Raw genomic sequence first — 24,868 nt, 5'->3', positions numbered from 1 at the left:
GTACAGAAGCTGACATCATGGGTAGTCAAAGAATATGTTTAATAAAAAATAATTAAACTTCCATTTGCTCTATAGAACATCATAGAAAGTAATTTAATAAATTACAAATGACTTTTTAAGACGTTTGCTCAACTACAGAAAGCAAATTCAGACTACACAAAACACAACTGGTAAATATTGCAAATGTCCAAAAGAAAAATTGGACTAAGACTTGAATCATGAAACCTGAAACAAGGGCTATCAATACAAGGCAATAACAGCTATAATTCTTTTAGTAACTACCAACACATACTTGGATATCCTTTCAACTGCAACTTTAGTATTATGTAATTCTACTGATTTTTTTCCTTATAATCCTTAACTTTACACAACCATATTTGCATGTTGTTTTTTAAAAAGGTGATAGCCAGACAACTTTTCCCAAATCAATATTAAATAGAAGTGTCTTGAAACCCAAGAGAATGTTTAAAGTTAATATTAGCCTTAATGCTTTGAAAACTGCAATTGCCTTATTACATAGAAAGAGAATCACTAAGATGTTAACCAAATTCATTTGACTGTAATTAGGAAAATACTTTATCTCATAAATTGGATATAAATTAGATTTCAGTGATAAGATCTAGGGCTTTTTTTCCCTTTTGTTTAAATTGGGGAAAGAAAGGAATAAAGATCATGTGGGTAGAACTAGAAGGAGAGAAGGGAAATATGGATGATGTTGAAATACTCCACCGGCAAACTAAGTTAACTGTGTTTGAAAAACTTTGGCTATCTCATAGGTGTGTTCTAGTTAAACAAAAGTGCAATACTGCAAAGGGGACATACTAAATATGTAATATATAATTTTCATGATGAAGAATTACTACCCACTTCTCCTGGATGGGCATTATAGTGACTATTGCTAAGACATTGCATAAGGGACTATCAATTCAAAGTACTATTTTAGGAAAATACAAAAATCAATATAATCCTAATGGAACTCATAATTTTGTAAGTAAATACATATAACACTGTCTCTCTAATAAGGGGTTAGTTATTTTACATACAGAAACATAATTTACTGGTAAAGGTCTTGGAAAATCCAATATAATTGCTTAATTCATGACAAAACAACAGAGCTTTATCAAAACATACTGAAAATTTTTTCTGTGGGAGAGATGTGGGGTACTTTTTTCCCCTAAATTTATCCCCTCCCAAAATTTACCACTGACTTATTCAAGTACCAGAAAAATGCTAACATTTATCTCTCCTTAGCATGTAAATATTTTATCTCCAATTCAGTTCCAATTGTTTTAAATGTTTATGAAGATGAACCTGGACCTCTACCTTGTCAGAATAATAGCAGCTTTAGCAGGAGAAATTGTATCACAAATCGAATAGACAAATTTTACGTGGTAAAGGGTTCTAAGAAACTGATCAGAAGCCTTGGGCTTCCTTTTTCTGGTTTACAGGTATAACTTGTATATTTTTTGAGCTTATTCAAAGTGCATTTTCAAAATGGGCAACTCAGTATATTACACATAAACTGATAACCCAACACTGATTCTGGGCAACATTTAGTCTGCTTACACCTAGAAACTCAAAATGAATTTAGACTATCTGCACATTACTTTACCACTATTATCGGTTAATTTTGGAATATTTGCATGACATAAAACACAAATAGAAATCTACACAAATAAAGCAAACAAACAATTTCTTTTACATGAAGTATGCTGTGTTGAAAGTTCTTTTCAGTGGCATTTCATGAGTCTGCCTTTTCTGAACCCTGGAAATAGACATTACTCATCTGAGACATAATTATTTCTAATAGGAGGCCAAACTTTGAAAAGTTAAAACTAAGTATGTCTAGAGGGTGCCAAAGTCACATGACACAGAATTATTTTATGACTTAATTTTACTGATATCATATTAAGCTCAGCAAAAAAGCAAGTCATATTTCTTGCCAGATTAACATGATATATAGGATGTGTTTAAAAAACCCCTGAAAACAAGTATAGAATTAGAAACGAATGTAAACTTCCTAAACTAACTCAGCTGAGGTAACAGGTAGCCAGTTAAATTGGCTGATTGGGAAACTTATTTCTTCTTTAAAACACACTTGTACCTGAATTGGAAACATCAGCAGTGCATCACAACACTAGAGCATTTTCATGTAATTAAAGCAATGGATGGTGATGTAGATTCTACAGCTTTCATGACATTCATTAGCTGCCCAAATTATTGCTGAGTTTTGATCTGTAAATTATAGGTGTCAAGGAGGCTGTAAAACTATATTCAAATTAAATCAGGAATATGCATAAAGTATTCTGTGTTCACTGCAAATATATTAAATATACAACTCTTATTGAGCATAATTTTCATAAAATTAACCCCCAACAAAATTATAATGCCTTTTGTTGTAATTTTACACCTTTATGTATTTGATAGTACATGAGTTCAGAAACTTATGAATCTTAAGAAATATTACATGCAAAACGTCTCTGAAAGCAGTTTGCACTTCTAAACAAATAACTGAAATGTTCGGTCAGTAAGTTATTGATGCACTCAACACTGGGGTATTTACAATTAATAATTAAAGAAAAAATCCAAAATCAGTTCATAATTTAAGTGCAGTCTGAGAATCAGTCTTCATTACTAGAATCTGAATCCTCGGATGATGACGACGTACTATGAGATCCAGACGAAGCGTCGGCTTTCTCTGAACCCTCATCTGTGCTGTTTCCATTGAGAGGACTTGGTTCAGTTCCCCCTTTATCTTCCTGATCTCTAATTCTGGAATCTTCTTCCTTTACTTCTACAGACTTAGATGAGTGTAAGTCACTGTTTTTGTTTTTCTGTACATCAAAAGTATTGGACTGGGACAAAGTTGGAATATGAAGATTAAGGCCTGGAGTGAGAAGCATCCCTGGATAAAGTATATTAGATAGTAATAGTGGGTTAAGAGCTAATGGGTTGGCAGCTGCAGCTGTATTTAATGCAGCAGTAGAGGATGTTGAAGGAGAACTTGACACAGAGTTTTCTCCACTATTCTCTGAATTTTGGCTCTCTGTCCTTTCTTTTTTTCCTTCTAGCTCCTTAGAGTCATTTCCCTTTTTTTCTTCTGTTCCAGATTCTGCAGGCTTTGTCAGGAGTCCTCCCATGCCCAACAGATTTGGTAATCCAGTCATTCCTGACAGCAGCATGGGGAACATGGCGGCCACGTTTTTAGCTTCTCCTCCAGAAGAAAGGCCAGCAGGCATTCCCATCAGCCCTGCGGTTACTTGCAGTGACTGCAAGTTTTGTAGGTTTTGTTGTAAGGCCTGAAGAGTTGTGAGATCCACACCTGGAAGTAATCCATTGGCTAACAAAGGATTGCCTGAAACACTGGTGGCAGTTGCAGCTGCTGCTGCTGCTGCTGCGGCCTTGGCAATTCCACTTTTAGGCCGTCTCCCTCGCCTGCTTACTTCCTCTCTTACAACAGGACCAGTGAGAATACGTTCAAACATACTTTCTGGAAGAAACCCCTGGAAAAAAATTCATTTATAATAGTTATATTAAAATAAAATCAATAGCTATTGGCTTGTGATACAAGTAACCTATCAAAAATAGGAAATTAACATAATCAATTATGAAAGAGATAATCTAATTTCATATTATTTGTAAGTAGTGGCTTGAAACAGCTCTTCCACTTCTCATGTCATCATAGGATAAGAGAGCAGAAAGAGGTCCCTAGCATTCCTCCATATTGTGAGGCATAAGTTTGTAGAATAGTTCTAGAAAACACAAGGTCCAAAGAAACTTTTTCATGAGGGTTACTTCCATACCCTTAAATGTTTCACATCACCAATTGCTCTGGAAGACTAAAGAAGGGCCCCTCTTCTAATCAGGAAGAACAACAAGGAAAGGACAGAGGAAGTGAGTAAAAGATTAAGATTAAAATAAAGTTTAAAGATTAAAATAAGATGCTTCATATCAATCTTCTGACTATCACTTTGGGCATAAGAGAGAGAGAGCCAAGCTGAAAAAGATACTCAACAGGGGGGAAAAAAATCACTTGGCTCAGAAGAGCAGTAGTACCTGCAGAACTGGAAAGCATCATGTCCAGGACAACAGAGAACAATCTATCCTACTTTCTTGTAATTCTCCCATAATTTTCTGGGGCTCAAAACTCCTAGAAGTTTTAGGAGTTTAGAACCGCTAGACCAGCATTGTCCAATAGAAATATAATGTAAGCCACATAATGTAATTTTAAATTTTTTAGTAGTCATATTAAAAAAGGAAAAATAGAAATAGGTGACACTAATTTTAGTAATAGTGTCTAACATAATATAAACAAAAATATTACCATTTCAATATGTAATCTATAAAAATTGAGACATTTTATATTCTTTTTTCCAAACTAAGTCTTCAAAATCCCAAACCAGTGTTTTACACTTACAACACATCTTAGCTCAGACTCGCCCTCTCAAGTGCTCAACGGCCACATGTGCCCAGTGCTACCGTGTGTGACAGTGCAGCTCTAGATAGTGGTTTAAGACTTTCATGCGACTATTTTTTAATGTTGTTTTGAATTAATCAACTTATTTGTTTTCTTTACAAAAGCATTAGAGTTCACACTGCAGAAAACATGACATCACAAAAATACAAACAAAAAAAAAATCATCCACAGTTTCACCATTCAGAGATAACCACTGTTTACATTTCAGGATGTGTGCTTCCATTTTCCCCCTGCACATATATACAGATTCTACAATTCTCCTCATTTCCCTGCCTAGAATGAAAAATAGAATCATATTGAACCTAGTTTTATAGTCTCCTTTTTCATTTGGGCACCTGTAGAAATACCTACCACTTATTTAGCATTCACCATGTGGTTAGGCTTCACCATTCCAAGAGCTTAATCATTACTCCATTTAACATAACGTGAACTTTTTCTCCCTTGTTTTCAGATGTTCTTCTAAGATGTAATTTTTAAAATAATTGCGTATTTTCCAGTATATGGACGGAACATTAATATATTCCCAATTTTTTACTATTACACTATGATGAATATCTTTATATATATTTCTTTCCCCACATCTTTGATTATTCTTTGTGGCACTGTTCAAACAGTATCTTAGAGGTTATAATAACAGATCAGTATATATTGAGTCTGCATTCTAACTTAACAAGCATCTGAGAAATTTGTAACATGTTCTGCAAAATAAAAATTGTAAACTAAAAAACACTGTCACATGTTCACAAAATATTTAGTTAATTCTTAACTTAAAATTTAATCTTAGGGGCTGGCCCAATGGCATAGTGGTTAAGTTCACACGCTCTGCTTCAGTGGCTTGGGGTTTGCAGGTGTGGATCCTGGGCACAGACCTACACAGTGCTCATCCAGCTGTGCTGTGGTGGCATCCCATATACAGAAGAAAATAAAATAGAGGAAGATTGGCATAGATGTTAGCTCAGGGACAATCTTCCTCACCAAAAAAAAAATGTATTAATCTAGGATATAATTAAATAAAATTTAACCTAAGATAAGTCTAATTTTTAAAAATTATATACATAAATTTTTTTTTTCTGGTGAGGAAGGTTGGCCCTGAGCTAACATCAGGGCCAATCTTTTTCTATCTTGTATGTGGGACACCACCAGATGTGCCAATCTTCTTCTATTTTACATGTGGGATGCCAGCAGATGTACCAATCTTCTTCTATTTCGTATGTGGGTTGCTGCTACAGCATGGCTGACAAGTCGTGTAGGTCTGTGCCCAGGATCCGAACCGTGGACCCTGGGTTGCTGAAGTAGAGTGCACTGAACTTAACCACTATGCCATGGGGCCGGCCCCAGATAAATCTAATTTTTAAAATGATGTCTGAGTAAGTATTTATGAAATACTCACAGATTGCTTAACAACATCTCCCCATTCAGGAGCTACCCCATACTCTGAATTTTCTTTCAGGAATCTACATAAATCTTTCAAAGGAGGAGCAAATGCACCTCCAACCTGTAAATAAAAAATGGATTGTTAAGACACTTAAAAACACAATTACGGAGACATTTCTTACTTTTATTCTGTACTGTACAGAGGTTATTTCTTTAAAACACATGTATTCTTTGAACCACTTTTGATGATCTTTTAAGGGTTACCACGACCCATTAGGGCTACTAATATACCATATAAACATGTAGTAATGTAAATTTTAAACGTTTTAAGTAGAGTAACTGAAGCAGTAAAATGAATATCATTTACTGTGCACTTACTATGCTGGATAAGCAGTATTGCCTCGTTAAGAGTATATCTTTTGGAGTCAGACTTACAAGCTGTGTGAACTTGGGCAAATCAGTAAATCTCTTTGAGCCTCAGTTTTCTGATCTATAAAATGGGGATAACAATAATACCTCCCTCACAGAGTTTTATGAGGATAGAATGAGACAATTCAAGTGTCTAAGCATAGGGTCGGGCACATAATAAATGTTATTATTATTCTTATGATATGCCAACTATTGTGCTAAGAACTTTAAGTATATCATTTATTTTAGTTCTTACTACATTCTTTTGAGATAGCATAATTTCTTTTTTCAAATGAAGGAACTAAGCCTTAGAGAAGTTATATAAATTGCTTAAAGCTAGCTAGTAATGTTAGGGTCAGCTTTCAAACTCAGGTCTCAAAAACCCATGCTCTTATCCATTATGTAAACTGACACCTTAAAAGTATAAAAATATACATATCCTTTGTCTGTGGGGAGTGATATAACCAACTAATTGTAAGTAAATTGGAAAAAATAAACAAAAAAGCCTACATATAACAATGAGGATGAAACTGAAACAAAATAATATTTTGAAATTTGAATGATTTAAATGATTTGGACCTACCGATGTAATGTTCCTTTGGAGTCTAAAGATACTTCTTGACTAATTCCTTCTTCCACAGCTCTTTGAATGAATACATACTCTATCTTGATGGGATATAGACAGGGTTTAACACGGCCAGTTATAATAACCTATAAGTATTCCTATCTAGTATTTCCTATAGTCTTTACTTAGTCTCTGTAGTTTCTGTTGCCTTCTCCTTTTTATTATCCCCTTCATTAAGCTCCAACTTAAACTGGAGGCCCTATGGGTGGTTTATGGGGATTCAGCAGGTAGGTTATTTTCCTTAGTAACTCATGAATCCTTAAGCCTGTACTCTAGAGACTCAGGACAATAAAAAACTTTACAAAATAAGGGAAACGAATAGGCCACTTATCAGGTTACAACAATTAAAAATAAAATTTGGAGTCTTTAATATTAAGTTAAAATATGAAATTGTTCCATTTCCTTAAAACTGGCTAAGATAAATTTGTTCATATCCAGTAATGATAATTTTTATTACAAGATGAAGTGCAAGATTTGTAACACAATCTACACAAACATAACATTAGGTAAAATGCTACTAATGTGTTGTCACCTTCTTTCCCTAATACATGACATCACTTCAAAGTACTAACAAAAGTTGAATAAGGTATCTCTACAAAATAGCGAACAAAATTAGTAAGTTGGTGCAGACAACATTAAACTGTTATTTAAAAAATAGTTTTCTTCCAATTCCAATATTTATTCTGAGAAATTCAAATGATTTTCTGTATTTTTATACTAGTAGTGAGGTTATTTATCAGAGAGCAAAACAGAACTAGGGAATTAACACGACCTATGTAAGGTAATTTAATTTGTGAGTAAAGGAACTCGAGAAATTTGCTGTTCTTACACTGGGGCCATTTTCTCCTTTCTTATTTATTTTGTTGCTTGCTCATCAGAATAAAAAATAAAGTAAAAATATCAAAGCTATAAACTTACAAATGGGTGCCACAAATGTTCTATCATTTACTTTATGAAGCGAAAGAGACATACACCAATCCAAACATAAAAGAGAAACAATCTGGGGAAACAAATGTTGAGCCACACTTTGTTCAAAAATAGACTTTGGAAAATCCTTCTCTTACCATTCATTAATCAATAACACAAGAAGATAAGCACGGGGTACCATTGTTTATAAGGTACCTTTGTTTAAGACATTTTTTTTTCCATCTATCAGAAAATTATGTAATATGTCGATTTTGATAGAACAAGACACTTAATGGCAACCTGATGGAAAATTATGGTGATAAACATATAGTCAATGACGGCTCTGATGAGAATGGTGTCGCCTTTCATCAGGGTTTCTCAACCTTTGCACTACAGAGATTTTGGATTGGTGTTGTAGGGGCTGTCCTATATACTGTAGCAGGTTTAGCAGCATCCCTACTCTCCACCCACTACATGCCAATAACATCCTTCCCCTGCCTGCCACCTCTCCAACACCCACCTCCCTACTCTTGAATTGTGGCTACCAAAAGTGGCTCCAGACCATTGTCAAATGTCCCCTGAAGGACAAAACTGCCCGCTGTTGAGAACCACTGCCTTAAATGTAGTGCCCTTGTGTAGTGCCATTGCTTAGGCACAGATATGTAAAGTGACTTGCTTATTTCATTCAGCAGTTTAGCCAAAGATGTGGGATTTGAAATCAGACTGTGTAAAATTATAGTCCATGTCTTTTCCCAGAAGTCTACTAGGTTTAACCCATTTGCAGGTCTATGAGGAAATACTAATGAAATAGTGTTCTACAGAGATCTTAAATATTGAATCAATACAAAAGATTAACAACAAATATATAAATACCTTTCTGGCATTTCTTCTGTTAATCAGCTGAACACGTTCTTCTCCAGTGAGACTATTAATATCTAGTTTATTGGGGTTTCTGCAACGATGCCTTTTTTGTTTGGGCTTCCCCTCATGGAGCTGCATTCTCTAAAATGTATAGACAAAGAAACAGCTTTAAAATCTTTACCTATGCAAACAGTACAAATAAGCTGATCCAAGCAATTACAGCCTATAATATTGAAGAGATATCTTTCATATATCATATAGAATATCTTATATCTTCAATATATGATATTGAATAATTTACCCTTTAGTTATGCTTTAAAAATATTTAAGCTTTAAATATTTTTATATTTAATATAATAAAGGGCCGGCCTGGTGGTGCAGTGGTTAAGTGTGCACGTTCTGCTTCAGCAGCCTGGGGTTCGCCGGTTGGGATCCCAGGTGTGGACATGGCACTGCTTGGCACGCCATGCTGTGGCAGGCGTCCCACATATAAAGTAGAGTAAGATGGGCACGGATGTTAGCTCAGGGCCAGTCTTCCTCAGCGAAAAGAGGAGGATTGGCAGCAGTTAGCCCAGGGTTAATCTTCCTCAAAAAACAAAAAACAAACCTAAATAAGACTTTAAAAAGTATTGCATGAATCTTTTCCTCAAATTACATATTTAAATAATTATTCAAGGCTACCATAATAATCAAAGTTATCATTCTGTTTGAAAGTAGGCTCCCAAAATGAGGAGGACATTGCAGTTCTTTCCTTAAATATCCTCGAAGACCACTGTATTCCTACAGTGTCACTTGAGGAGTTACCAATAACGCTGGAGCAGTTCCTTTAAATTGAACGGTTCTTTACTTTTTCTCCTAACACATTTCAGCACCAGATTTTCTCTGTGCTCCGACATGATTTATATCTGTGCTAGTTAGTGGCTTTCATTTCTCTTTATCTCACTGACAGACTTTCTTATCTCTTCTCATGTAATCCTCACAATACTCAAAGATATTACTCTTATTTTACAAATGGGAATCAAGGCTCAGAGAGGTTATCTTCCTCAAGGTCATGGCAGCTAGCAAGTGGCCATATCTGGCAAAGAAACTCCATCAAACCATGCTGCTTACCTCTACACAAATGTTAACCAAGCAGGGCTTGATGTTTGTAGCTATTTCCAACCAATCAGAACGTTACAAGAGACTAACGCTCACACTCTTCAGCATGGCGTACCAGTCCCATCACAGCCTGGACCTAATTCACCTCTTCTATCCAGTTACTATTACCCCACTCATTCCCTCACATACTCTGTAATATCAGACCAGTCACTGTTTCATGAAGATGCCTTACAATCCTATCCTCTTTTAACTGTCTTCATAATTGTTCTATGCCAAAACATTGTAAATGCCTTAAATATCCTCCTCTTGTGTTAATCTGGTCAAATGCCTATTCAATCTTTCATCATCCAACAGACATATGTCAGCTCTATTTTCTTTCTATTTTCCCCAGATACTTTACTCTGCCCAGGTAATTATTTTTTTATCTGTTTCCATGGCATTTTATGCATACCTCTGTTATAGTATACATACCATGTTATAATTATTTAGTTATAGAAATACCATAATAGAGTGTGAGATACAAAAAATCATTAATGTAAAGCATCCTTGGGAAATCAAACTAATTATTATTTCATATTCTTTACTGCAATAAATGCTGCTTTCAAAGATGTCTTAAAATCTTAATAAAGTTATATAAAACATTTTAATAAAAGGTTTATTTGGGGGCTGCCCCAGTGGCGCAGCAGTTAAGCGTGCACATTCTGCTACAGCGGCCCGGGGTTTGCTGGTTTGGATCCTGGGCACGGATCTACCCAACACTTGTTGAGCCATGCTGTGGCAGGCATCCCACATACAAAGTAGAGGAAGATGGGCACAGATGTTAGCTCAGGGCCAGTCTTCCTCAGCAAAAAGAGGATGATTGGCAGCAGATGTTAGCTCAGGGCTAATCTTCCTCAAAAAAAAAAGAAAAAAGAAAAAATTAAAAAAATTGCAGTGAAAATGAAGAATAGCTCTAAGTAAAAAGAAATTAATAAAGATTCCTTTGCAGTTATAAGAGAAAAGTATGAAAATCATTCAGAGACTAGATTATAAGGGCCACGAGGGCAAGAACTTTATATTATTTGCTGTTTTATCCTCTATTCCTCAAAACAGTAACTAGCACACAATGGTTAAATAAAAATTTATTGACTGAATAAACGAATGCTATTTTCTAACATGTTAAGAAGTTATAGGGTTAAACCAACGATTTTCATTCTTTTTAGAAATGCAATGTTCATTCGATGATTGCCCATCATATTTATTAGATTTAATCAAAGGGAATGAAATAAAAGTTTATCTGAGAATTTGTGGCATTCTGTGAGAAAACTAGGGATATGAAAAGCATTCAAGAGTCAAGGTTCAGGCTGTCAAGTTATCTCCTGGTGACAATAATAGCAATGTAAAATACTGAACTGAATATGTGTTACAGATACAAATATATAAAAATATATTTACAGATACAGTCTCATTCTAGGGATTGGAGCTTTTTTGGTGCCTTTTCATGAAAAAAATAACACGGTAATTAATTTTTTCTGTTAAAAAAGTAACAATCATTTTACCTTTATAAAGCACTTTTTAGTCTTCAAAAGATTTTAATTTTTTAATCACTGACTCAATAAATATTTACAGGGAGCTAGATACTAGTCTATGTATCAGGAATTATGTGCTAAGTCCTGGGGATAGAAAGGTGAATAGGATCTAGTCCTTAAAAAGCTCACGGAGTAGCGGGCATCTTCATTTAATTATCCATTTAATCTTCATAATGGAGGCAGACAGAACAGGTCTGCTAAATTCACTGTATAGTGGATATGCCTTTACTTTTTTACCTTATAAACTACACAGAAATGTCAAGGGAGACTGACACAAAATTTGGTACATTAGCATCTGATAGTAAAGAATTATTAGCAAAATGAAACAGATTTCTATGAGTGAGAAAGCCACATGCCCATAAGACAGTGATTAGATAGCATTTCATGGGGCTGGCCCTGTGGCCGAGTGGTTGGGTTCATGCACTCTGATTCAGCGGCCTGGGGTTTCACTGGTTCGGATCCTGTGCGCAGACCTAGCACTGCTCATCAGGCCATGCCTCTGAGGCGGCATCCCACATAGCGGAACTAAAAGGACCTACAACTAGAACACACAACTAGGTACTGGAGGGACTTTGAGGAGAAGAAGGAAAAATATTTCAGAGGATAAGGAAAATGCAAAGGAAATACAGCAACTCTCATCTTTGATTAACGTAAAATTGTGCCTCTGGAGAGACAGAGAAGCTGTATTCTTGTAAGGTGAAGAAGATCTTAAGATAGTAGTTTGGACACTGAATTTAAGACATTAGCTGCGTGGCCTTGGGCTATTTACTTAAAATTTCAGCTTTTCAATTTCTTTATCTATAAAATAGTTATAACAATGCCACTCTGATAAAGTTGTGTTAAATGAGATAATGCATGTTAAGTGTTAAGTATAATGCCAGGCACACAGCTAAGTCTCAATAAACATTTACTATGATCATTATTATTATTTTAAAGTAAACTCCTTGAGAGAAATGATTGGAAGTTTTATACCTTTACAACCTTCTTTGGGTCTAACATGGTACTCTGTATATTGGAGATTATTTTTACTATTAAACACTTGTTGAATGCAGAATGGAAAAATGGAAAATAACACTGTATTCCAACACGGAAAAGACAGTAAATATTTTTTTCTGTTAACTTTCCTAAATCTTGGGCAGAACACATATTTAATATAAGTGGGTGAGAATTTATATTTCATCATTATAGGTTTGATGAATCATAGAAATAAAATATACCAAGATTTGTAATGTATCACCTACAGGAATAAAAGCTCCTAAATCTTCCACATAACCTGGATGCTCCTTAAGCCATTTCTCCAAATCCTTTCTCTTCGGTGCATCATCGCCTGCAAGTCTGGTCCCATCTTTAAGATTAATAACTGGAACTGGACTTTCTGTATCAGGAATTCCTTGAGGTTGAGTATAGGACAGTGCTGGATTCATCCCTGTAGAAATCTGTGAGGTGGTTAAGCCTAAGGTAACCTGTAGAAAAACACCAAATAAAATTTTTATTTCTACGCTTTATCGTTCTAATTTTGGTCCAATAAAGCAATTCTTTTTGAAAAGGAAAAAAAGAGTTGTTTAAAATTCTGCTAAATCTTTCAGATTTACAATGCTCATGAATCTTGGCCAGTGCTGGATTCTACTGAGATACAATCTAAAACTATGTAATGTGCTTCTAACTTCCTAATTATTATTACTCTACAAAACATTCACAAAACAGCAATATGTATATTCACGAGGATTGAATTTTGGACTCAAGGATCAGTGGTTTTTAAGTATTGTTTTACTTACATGATTAGGTGGTTTATTTCTGTTAAAAAAGAGGATGTCAACACCTTCTACATTCTTCCTCCTTCCCCGCCTTTTTTTGACTATAGGCTGGTTGTCTAATATAACTCCATTGGCACCAAGAGTTGAATGAATGGAAGTACCTAATCAAATTGAAAATGCAAAATAGTGATAAAAATCTAGTTCTTAAATTAAAAGTAATCACTTTTCTAAATATACAGAAGTGTTAGTTCTTATTTTACATATCCTAAATCAAGCAATTCTTGGAATAAAAACACCACCCCCATTCTCATTTAAAAACTGAGAGGGGGCCAGCCCAGTGGTGTAGTGGTTAAGTTCATGGGCTCTGCTTCGGCAGCCTGGGGTTTGTAGGGTCTGATCCTGGCTGCAGACCTACACACAGCTCAGCAAACCATGCTGGGGTGGCACTCCACATAGAAGAACTAGAAGGATGTACAACTAGGATATACAACTATGTCCATGGGCTTTGGGGAGAAAAAAAGGAGGAAGATTGGCAACAGATGTTAGCTCAGGGCTAATCTTCCTCACTAAACAGCATACCTTATTTTTTTTTAAAAGATTTTATTTTTTCCTTTTTTTTCCCCCAAAGCTCCCAGGTACATAGTTGTACATTCTTCGTTGTGGGTCCTTCTAGCTGTGGCATGTGGGACGCGGCCTCAGCGTGGTTTGATGAGGAGTGCCATGTCCGCGCCCAGGATTCGAACCAACGAAACACTGGGCTGCCTGCAGCAGAGTGTGCGAACTTAACCACTCGGCCACGGGGCCAGCCCCTGCCCATTTCAACTTTTGACTTGTCTCCTCAAATATCTTCCCCTGATACTCACACATCTCTTCCTTCTCCTTTTAGAGGAAGAAGTATGCCTTCCTCATGTATAAGACAAACCTTTCCCTTTTCTTCGGATCCATTAATTCCTACTTTTTCTAAAAGCTTGTTTTATCAATTATCTTTGTTTTCCTGGGCCAAAATATCTTATTCTACAGTAGACTCTTCTCCTCAACTTAAAAACATGGCCTGACTCAATCAAACGAAAAATAAACTTCTTTTAGCCTTTTATAACTTTCAAAACTTTTGAAAGGTTGGTCTCTATTGTGCTCCTCTTTTTCACAACCAACTCATCCCTCAATTTCCCAACTCAATTCTCAATGTCAATTAAGGTATTTTCTTTAGGATCACCATTAACCTTTTAGTTGCCAAATTAAACTGATCTTTCTCATTCCTCCCTTCAGTAGGCACTCAATAAAAATATTTGTAAGAGGTCTGAATGAAGCATTTGCATGTATTCAGTCATTTTTCCCAATAGCTAAGTACAAGGTACTACAATGGTGCAAAGAGAAGACACAGTTCCTGTCCTCAAAGAGAACGTAATCTAGAACCCTCCTAGTAAAAGAAAATATCATTAAGAACGAGATGTTTGCTTAAAATAGTTCACAGCTTGTAGTGAGAAATGCATTTTCAATCATTCAAGGAAAACTTTTTGAGCAAGTCCTGTGTACCCCTGAATAAGGAGCTGTCCTTTGGCTAGCGGTAACCTTATGGAGGTCACTTACCTTTGTCACACCTCAGTTTCAAAGAGATACCTTAATTCATATGGTAAGGAATAACTAATTACAATAGTTAAGATCATTTTTGCATATGAAAGCAACAAGGAATGTGACAAACATTATTAAAAAAAGAAAAGCTTTCATTACTCACATAGTGAATTTCATTATAATCACATTAACAAAAATTATGAATATGATTGAAAATACTTTCACCATATAGTACATTTTAGCTGTAATAATCAAAAAAAACTTTCCTAAAGTACCACTTTTAAAAGTACCATGCTACTTTGTAAGAATGCCTCATGGCTTCCCATTCTAATACGAATGAAATGCTTCACATCAACCCCCATTTCTGCATGGCCACCAAGCCCCAATCCTCGACACAGCTCAGTTTTTAATATTGTCTATCATCTAGATTCCCCTCTCCTAAGCAGGCTCTGATCTTATACAATTATCTCGACGGTAAGAATTTACACACTAGCTAGGTCAGCCTTATCCCCAAACCATACTATTTTCCTGACATCAAGTCTCTGGATCATGCTGTTCCCTGCCCTTCTTCCACTTCTCCCATCATTGTCATTTTCCAGAACGACTATTATTGCATCTTCTTCTTATAAATCCTGTTCAGTTTTGCCTCTTCCACAGGACTTGCCTAAGTTTCTAGACAGCAGTGACTTCCCTCTTCTCTAGTATTTATTAACTATAATGCTCTGGTTAGCAAAACATATCATCTTGTTTTTTAATGTACTGTCTAATATTTTAATGTGTAGGTCTAGTCTATGAAGCAACTGAAAGGCAGAGAGAGCGTCTTACGTTTCTTTTACTTTCCCTTTACTGTTATTCCAGTGCTATATAAAAAAGAAGTACTTAATGTAGTTATTTAGGAAAAACATCATTTGCACACACTCATGTGTCCATTTATAAAGATATCCTATTTGGCCATTCATTTGGTATATTCCACCTTGACTTCTGTTTTAAAAAGCACCAGTTACCTTGACTTATTTCTGAGTGATTTTTATAAACACCACTGATTTAAGTTAGAATCCAAAATGGAAAATTTAACCTATTCTATTCTATAAAGTCTGTGTTGTCTTTACCTGTAAAGACAATATTGCAACTGTAACAACATTAAAAATAGTTTCTTTCTATTGAATGCCTATTTATGGTGCCATACACTGGACTACGTTTTATAAATGTTTTCTTAAATCATCAAAAACAAAATGAAACAAAAACACAGGGGTATTACTAAGTGCATTTTACGAATGAGATCAGAAATGTTAAGTCATGGGCCCAATGTCACAACAGCTGGTAAATGTCAGCATTCAACCCCAGGCTGTTTGGCTCTACCATCATTTGTTCACTATTCCAGGTAGTTTCTGGAATGGGCTCATTAGTTTTGTCTTCTTGTTATAATTTATGCCATTTTACTATCCTTCATTAATTAAATTACATTATATTCTGTATCTTTACTTGAAGCTATCAGATCAAATTCAGGGGGTATCCACATAAACATAAAAAGGGCCTAGGCTTTGGAATATTAAGAATCATAGTAATAGCATTTGTTCAGCATATAACTCTAAAACCTGTGAGTACCAAATTTTAACATCTGTTTAGCATCTAATTATGTGCCAAGCTCCATATTAGCCACTTTACATATCCTATTTAATCCACTCAACATGCTACGTCTCTCCTCCTCCATAACCTCATTTCACAAACAAGAAAAGTGGCTCAAAAATGTTAACTGATTTCCTAAGAGTCATGTAGGGAGACAGATCTAGATTTCACATTTGCAATTATTAAGATGGATGAGATAGAATGCTTAGATAATAATTGCATCTAGTTTTAATGTTTGAGACTTTTTGATATTTTGTACAGCTGCAAATTAGTGTTACAATTACTACAGATACTATTAAAAACAGTATTCTTTACCAAAGAATTGCTCAAAGGCAAAGGTTGTACTATCTTTAGCTGCAAGAGTTGTCCAGATAGTAGAAGAATCAATCCCATTTTATAGTGAGGTTATCAGGGCACGAGTAGTGGTATTATTAAACTCTACTTAGGCTGGGCAAAAAAGCCCACAGCTTATCTTTCCCCATCTGTTCCCATTTCCTTGTGAGAAAAAGAGCCCCTTGATAACAACACCGTCATTGTAAAGCACAATTTGGGGGACTTATACTTCAGTAATAGTAACAGAAGTATGGCTGATTCATATTTTAACTGAAATTCATACATGTCTGAAAATCCAATAATTGGAGAATTACACTGAATGGTTAATGAATCCATGAGACCAAAGTGAAGCTAATAACTCTCATCAATTTATAATTTAATTATAATTTATAATTAAAAAGTGGTAATAGCAGCAATTGAAAATAGCAGTCAATTTAACACTTAAAATAAAGCATCATTTTCTCAAATTATAGAAATTCCACACAAAGTGCACATACACACATGTGCGCACTAGGAGTTTTGAAACGTTTCCAAGTATTGCATGGCAACTAGATTTCGTAGAATACTGAATAGAGTCCTTAGCCTTATGCAAAGGGAAGGTATAAAGGAAATTCAATCATTCATCTGCCATATTTGAAAACCTGCATTTTTTAAGATTAGTATGCTGTGGTCCACACATTGAGACTGTTGATCTTGAGTAAAATTCTCAATTCTTGACACCATATTTAAGAGGGACACAGACAAATTAAAGTAGAACTAGACCAAGACAAATAAAGCACGTAACACATGGCACCAATTCGGTATTTAATAAACACTTGTTGATCCAAATTGTCAAAAGGTTAGAAGAAATACAGATAATCTCAAGGGGAGATATAATCATTGCTTTTAAAATGTTAAGATTATCATGTAGACAGGAATAGGTTAATTCTGTGATGACTTTAAATATAGAACTTAATCACTGAGAAGAGCCAATTGCGGGGAAAATTTGCTTCCAAATAACAAGGAATTTTGTGATAATTAGAGCCACTGAATAATAAAAAGGTTTGTTTAAGGTAGTAACAATCTTGTTCCTACAAGTATTCCATTACAATGAAAGACTATCTTTCCAAGATTAGTCATAAACAATTCCTATATCCTATAGACGCCTGGACTATGCAATCTCTAAAGTCTTTCTAAAACTTCTCATTTTAACTTCCTCTACCAATCACCATTAATTTGTGACTTAGGTGTTTGTCTTTAAATTCACAGTATGCTTTCATATTGAAATGCTGTTTCAACTTTTGTCTGTATAAAGTTACTTGAGAAAATGAAATTTCTACCCAAATATTCAAGCCCCTCAAACTAAACTATCCTCTACGCTTTAAAATGTTATATTAAAAATTAAGTATTTATTTATATTTAAAATTATACTGATTACTTTACAGACTTAAGAGAGGTCCCAACACTTAAGAACAAATGAATTTTTATTTATTTACAAGAGTAAATAAAAGAATTTGGAAATGACAGGGAATATTTCCTGGTAAGGCAATTACTATTAGCATATTCACCTGATACTGGCAGAGATTTTGGAAAGCTGGCGAGGCTGGTCTCGGATGCGCTCTGAAGCTCCCGGAGCCTCGTGAGGTACTGCTGCTGCCCCGGAGCACCGTCTTCACTGTCGAATGGTCTTTTCTGAGCAGCTCCTTGCTTCTGAAACGTCAACTTCAAACCACCTTCCTGTTCAACAAACACCATTATTAAGAAAGAAACAATTAAAAAAATCTCACCACATGATACCAAGAGAAATTTTTTACTTAGAAAAACTGAATTAAAAACCCTGAAACATTAATCAGGTTCTCTTCTTGTTCATAAATCAACTGAAGAAAACATGTAACTGATTTCTATAATGAATATTAAAATTTCTATCTTAAATGAAAAAAAAAATCCAGGTACTATACACTTTTCTGAGCAAAACAAAGTTTTCCATGTGACTAGTACATTATAACACTTTCAGCTTCAGACATACGTCTCTACATACATTATTCGTGCCACATTTTACAGGATATTACCCATGTTGTAGATACCAAGTAATCAATTTAGCTTCAAAAATCATACTGAAAAATGAAATGTTACTGATAATAGCGCATGTTAAATGTTTAAAACAGAAAGTGCAGTGACATACCATTTAAATACTATATAAAAGAACCAAAACAATTAGAAATTGTCAGACTGTTTATGAAAGCATCTTGATCAGCAGAAGGACTATTTTCAGAAGTATAGGTAGAGAAACACATTTAATGATGATCCCTCTAGTAGAATATTCAAGTTTAATAACCTAGATATCAAAAAGAAAACAATCCAAATACCAGAAAACAAGTATGTGAAGGAAGTAAGAGTAAGAGCAGGCAGCCATTTGCAGGAAAAGCATGCTGCGCACCGCAATCGCAATCAGGTCCTAGGGCAATAAAAATAAACATACGTCTTTGATTTTCACTGTAAACTCCTTTTCTCGTACATGCTTCTTCACCTTTGACATCTGTGGCGACTGATCATGTTCTTCTTTAACACCGGCACCTGGAGGAGTGGGCACACTGGGCTCGCTATATTCTGTAGCTGCACCAGGGCTGTCCAGCAGTTTTGTGGTATAGAAAGAAGCCACTGTGTTGGCATCATAACTTCTTTTAACTGAAGGCCACTTCCCTTTCAGAACCGTTTGACAAATACTGTCCAACCGGTTGATCATCACACGATCCTGGAAAAGAATACGATGTCAAAGGACAACTTTATTAATTAGAGCTCTGGAGATCAAATGGCTCAGAGCCTTGATGGATTTAACCCTGGTACAACATACGTGTGACTGGGATGCATTCATATTCTCACACAGATATTACAATTCTGTAAGAAGTTATTCCAGTATAAATTCCATTGGTAAAGTTAAAAAGTATTATAAAGATATTTTCCTATTCCTTTGTTTTTATACTTAGTATAGTGGTACAGGTTCCTTGTAAAAAATTCAAACAACTCAGAAGTGTATAAAAGAGTAGAGAGTTCTCCACTCCTCCATTTCCCAACCTCACTCCTAAAGGTAAGTACTCTTGTACTAGTCTAGTCACGCACTGGAAGAATTCTATTAATCCAATCTGAACTTCTACCACTGAATGTACATGTACTTAAGTGAACTTTTTTCCTAGGTCACAATTGATTATGGTAAATTTCTGCAAGGAGACATAGTTGAAAGCACTTATTTCATAAAAAGTACTTGAATATTGTCTGTGAATGCAAGCATTCATTATCTTTTATTCTGAACATTCTAAGGTTATGTTGGGAAACATATACATTTAATTTTTACATTTAATAATTTACTTGACAGTAATAATGGATACTTTTAATGCTAACAACCAAAATATCATCCTACATTTTATAGTGACCTATTTTTCTACATAACAAGAATATCTATCATTAAAGCAATATAAAAAATACCCACAAAATGATCTATTCCAGCAAGAAATTATTCATTTACCTTTGGCCAATAGGAAGCTGCCAACATGTATCCACCTTGTAAGATATAAGCAGACTCTGGTGTCCCATTGTTCATCTGGAAACTATCCTGGGTCTCATCCTGGGTAGTGCTCAGTGATGCAACACTTTCTTCATCATAGGCTTTCCTGTGAGGGGTACCTTCTCCTAAAAACAATTATCACTGTATAAAAAAGACTACATAAAACAATTTACATACACTTTTCAAATCTCATACAATTATTCAGATATATTTGAAAATGCAAAAGTAAGAAGTAAAAACAAATGGTAAAAAAGGGAAAAAATTTACCTAGACTACAACAAAGTACTCATTATTTTTAAAATTAGCATAAAAGCAAAATAAATGGCATCAAGGAGTTTGAGAACAAAGGGTTAACAAAACGTCCCTTTCTCCATGAAAATTTGACCCTCAGTTCACGCTATTTCCCTGGAAACAGATAAACTGATTGATAGACTGCATCTGGACTGGGAGGACCATAAATACCTGTTGGGGATACTGTAATTCTCTCAGGGGACCCTCATCTCTGCTCAGAGATGTCCATTGTGGCAACCCTGAAAGTTATGCCTAAGGAGCTGCTACAGGAGATTCTGGCTCCTGTGGGGTATCAGGCTCTTTCAGCTAGAGTGGCTCCTGCACCCACTTGATACTCATTTCCTTGCACGTGAACTGCTGGACTGCTGCAAGGACACCTGCAGAAGAGGACTATTTAATACTACTCTACTGATAAGCTGCAGTTCCTATGTCTTTCTGATTAGGCAGCTGCCAAGTAGGGCTTATGATACTCTTGTTGGTCTGATTGCTTAATCTAAGAATCCTGGTGGCTGTTACAAAATATTATCTTTGTTTGTTCACTGATCAACTTGTTCCAGGAAAATATAATACTAAATTTAAGGCAATCACAAAGAAATAAAATTACATGTAAAATCTCTAATTCCTGTTTGACTAATCCATTTTGCAATTCCTTGAATACTGAACAGGGAGTGTATACCAGTAATTCTAGTTTCCTTTTCAATAGTGCTTCTCTAAGAAAATCTGTACATATAAAATTTTAGCTAACAATGTTAAACATACTTAAGTTATTTGAATCAATCCTTTTCATTTTCACTTGAAATGTCTTAAAATAGCAAAAGTATTTTATGCATATACCTCGCTTTTGGACTTCCTCTTCTTCACTGTCACTTTCTTCTGATGAAGATGAAGAGGAGGATGAGGAGGAGGAGGACGAGGATGAAGACGAAGATGATGCTGAAGAACAAGAGGAGGACGAAGAAGAACTAGAGCCTGATCGAGAGTGGGAACAAGACGAGGAGGAAGACGAGGAAGAAGAGGATCTGGAAGAACAGGACGACCTCTCAGAATCGGAGTCAGAATCAGAACTAGACTCCGATCCTCTTTTGTGGACTCGCTGTTTCTTAGAAGCTGGGTTGGGAGTTAGGGGTTCTGTTCTGGCTGCAACCATGCGTCTGTCTGCTTCACCTTTTCCACCAGATTTCTGGTTTCCAGTAGCCTGTGGTAAAATTCCATTCTTTGGACTTACAGGCTCAGACTTTATTAGTGTCCTGGTTTCCTCAGAAGACATAGATTCTTCTTCAGAAGACTGAGGCTCCTCTTTAAGGTTTTCACTTTTAACTTTCACATCCTCTAGAACAATACCTTTTGCATCTAGGAGCCTAGGTAGAGAGGTAAGAGGAGAAGCAGAAAGTGCTACTTGATATTGCTGTAAAAGTGGGGTAGAAGTCCTTGAATGAGCCATCTTACTTTGACTGTAGTTCCTTTGAGCTGCCATAAATGAGAGTTCAGGATCACGAAGAATGTGATAGTCTGTTCGGCTCACCCCATGTTTAGCAGCTCCAATAAGCAAGTCCCTATCATGAGGGCCACACTCCCACCAGACAGGTAAGTCTGGATTTGGATGGCAAAGCTTCAAGCGTTCAAACAATTGTGGATGTCGGAGGGCCTGCTCCCGTACTTTCCTTAGAAGTTCAATGCGATACAAAGTCCTAGAAGCACGTTCTTCTGTGATTGGCTGGATAAAAATATTTGGATCCACGAATTCTACATTAAAACAATAACAAAAATAGTAACCTCAAAATACTTCATTATAGATTTTAAACAAATAATGTAAGTTCTAAAATGTACCTCTAACTCAGTATCATTGTATAGTTTCCAGAATTTCCTTTTAATATTTTTAACGAGAAAAACACTTACTCAAACTCACTTATAAACACAAAGTAAACTGTTAAATAATGCCCCAGAAACAAACATAGGCCCACATGTCCCTAACTGCACCGAGGTAACTCAGGGCATTGCAGTGAACTCACAAGTACACCAAAGCCTTTCATAAAATTTGAGGGAAATTGGGGCCAGCCCGGTGGTGTAGTGGTTAACTTCCTGCACTCTGCTTCAGCAGCCTAGGGTATGCAGGTTCAGATCCTGGGTGTGGACTATATACTGCTCATCAAGCCATGCCATGGCGGCGTCCCACATATAAAAGAGAGGAAGAATGGCAACAGATGTTAACTCAGGGTCAATCTTCCTTACAATAACAACAACAAACAAAAAATTGAGGAAAACACAGTGATATTTGTCAAACACTGTATGAACTACTAGCTTGAGAGAGTTCACTTTCAACTTAAGACCATGCTATATTCCTTTTGGTGGAGGCCTAGCTTTGCAAGCAGAGATACTGGTAGCTGGGAAGAGCTCAAAAAGACCAGAGCTTGTTGAAATAATGCAGGGACCACCTGAAGGAGCTCCTAATGGCTAAATTCAGAACAATAAGAACATCAAAATGAATAATGATAGTATAGGATTATGACCTACAGAATAAATATCCACTAGTTCATATTGACATGAACAAATAATTGATGAAGTAGACTAGGAAGAAGGAACAGTTCTTCCTTGCAGTAGAATTCCACAATAAAAACTGCTGGAAGATCTGAGGGATACTAAAATCAATGGGTGAATGTTTGAGGAAAAACAGGATTTGTATGGTCTCCAAGTATCTCTTCAAGATACTTGTTGACTAGAGGGGAAAAGAGCAATTTTACACTAGAGAAACGCAGCACAAATCACTTAAAACAAGCAATCAAGGGTAACAGCATCAGTACTAAGACATACTGACATCATGAATCCCATGATATTATGTTCTGAGAAGGACACATCTTCATTTCTATGGTACTCCTGCTAAAAATGCATAACCTTAGTCCAATGATGTGAAACGCAAGACAAATCCAAACTGAGGGGTTTATGGCAAAATAACTGATCAATACTTTTCAAGGTCGTTAAAAACAAGAGAAAAACTGAGGATCTGTTACAGACTGCAGGAGGCTAAGGAGAAAGAACAACCAAACACAATGTGGGAGCCAGGAACAAAAAAAGACATCAGTGGAAAAACTGGTAAGATTTGAATAGATATTTAGTTTAGTTAACGGTATTGTACGAAAGTTAATGTCCCGGGCTGATAATTATACTATAATTAATCATGTAAGATTTTAACATGTAAGGATTTTAATCATTAAGATTTTAACTCTAAGGAGGCAGAGTGTGGGTTATATGGAAACTCCTTGTTCAGTTTTTACAACTTTTCTGAAAGTTGAAGAGTAGTTCAAAATAAAAAGTTAAAAAAAATCAAGGACCATGCAAAATTAACATAGAACAAGAAATAAGAGAGTATCCATTCTACTTCCAAGATTTGAGGCGTGCCCAACAGATGCACACATCCCATTAGTAAGTAACTGGGTATTTTAGAAAGAAATAGAAGTATTATTTTTCTTTCAGTGTATGTTATGTTTTCAAACAATTACCAGATTGTTAGGACATAAATACTTATTAAGTTGTTTGAACCTCATTATTCATTAAACAGAACTTTTGACCTCAAGTACTATGAAAAATTACTGAGACATTAAGGGTGCTAAGAACTGAGGAATCCCGTTTGGGAAACTCTGATCTAAGTAAAACCTCACTCACATTTCTAACAAGGAAACGCTACCTTTTCAATCATTATTTAGTAACTAACCCTTTCCCTTTTCTTTTAAAACTGGATTCAAAAGTGATGAATTGGGGCCGGCCCAGAGGCACAGTGGTTAAGCTTGCGTGCTCTGCTTCAGTGGCCTGGGATTCAGCAGTTCAGATCCTGGCCGCTGACCTACACACTGCTCATCAAGCCATGCTGAGGCAGCATCCCACATAGAAGAACTGGAAGGACTTACAACTAGGATATACAACTATGTACTGTTAGCTCAGGGCCAAGCTTCCTCACCAAAAAGTATACCTTTAAAAAAAAAAAAAAGTGATGAGTTTATTCACATAACTTTATATTGCTGATGAGAATTAAGGAAAAAAAGAGGGCCTCTCGGTAACCATAAATAATAGAAGACAAAATACTTAGCTTTATCTGTCTTTTTAAATCCATTTACGGTCTTACAATAGACCTTAAAGTAGACTAAAATCTACTCTGAATTATCTGGTATTTGAGTAATCAAGCGACTCACTACCCTATTCAGTGGACTGACAAATCTGTTAGGAAATAAAATTAAAAACAGGAAACAAACCTACATGAAATTTAAGTCCTTTTATAAACCACTGACATTTTTACTATGAAACCATAGTAAAGCCATAGGAACCATAGGAAGCCACTGGGGTTAGCAGTCAGAAACCATATTCAGTAAAGAATGGAGACGGCTGCTTCCAACAGCACTACTGAGAGGGACTGCTGACAGGAGGAGCTATTTCTCTGGGCTTCGAGAACAA

The 24,868-nt window shown here is 35.7% G+C and overlaps 1 protein-coding gene across 12 annotated transcripts in view; it reads right to left on the bottom strand.

The window, feature by feature from the left end:
• Positions 1–20: 20 nt before the first annotated feature.
• Positions 21–24,868, bottom strand: part of CHD9 (chromodomain helicase DNA binding protein 9) — a 232,292-nt gene continuing 207,444 nt past the window's right edge. For 9 of the 12 annotated variants that reach the window (XM_023636982.2, XM_023636978.2, XM_023636977.2 and 6 more), the window contains 9 exons: positions 21,263–22,171; positions 20,099–20,262; positions 19,058–19,330; positions 18,147–18,315; positions 13,093–13,232; positions 12,559–12,780; positions 8,664–8,792; positions 5,868–5,972; positions 21–3,503 (listed from right to left, as the gene is read on the bottom strand). In XM_023636982.2, the coding sequence (XP_023492750.1) occupies positions 2,622–3,503; positions 5,868–5,972; positions 8,664–8,792; positions 12,559–12,780; positions 13,093–13,232; positions 18,147–18,315; positions 19,058–19,330; positions 20,099–20,262; positions 21,263–22,171 (2,993 nt within the window). In that variant the 3' untranslated portion in view covers positions 21–2,621. The remainder of the gene's footprint in view (positions 3,504–5,867; positions 5,973–8,663; positions 8,793–12,558; positions 12,781–13,092; positions 13,233–18,146; positions 18,316–19,057; positions 19,331–20,098; positions 20,263–21,262; positions 22,172–24,868) is intronic. The other 3 variants (XM_070262935.1, XM_023636987.2, XM_070262937.1) reach the window with 1 other exon arrangement.

The sequence above is a fragment of the Equus caballus genome, chromosome 3 (genome assembly GCF_041296265.1).
Source record: "Equus caballus isolate H_3958 breed thoroughbred chromosome 3, TB-T2T, whole genome shotgun sequence".
In the NCBI taxonomy this organism is placed as follows: domain Eukaryota; kingdom Metazoa; phylum Chordata; class Mammalia; order Perissodactyla; family Equidae; genus Equus; species Equus caballus.
This window is presented reverse-complemented; position numbering and strand designations above follow the sequence as displayed.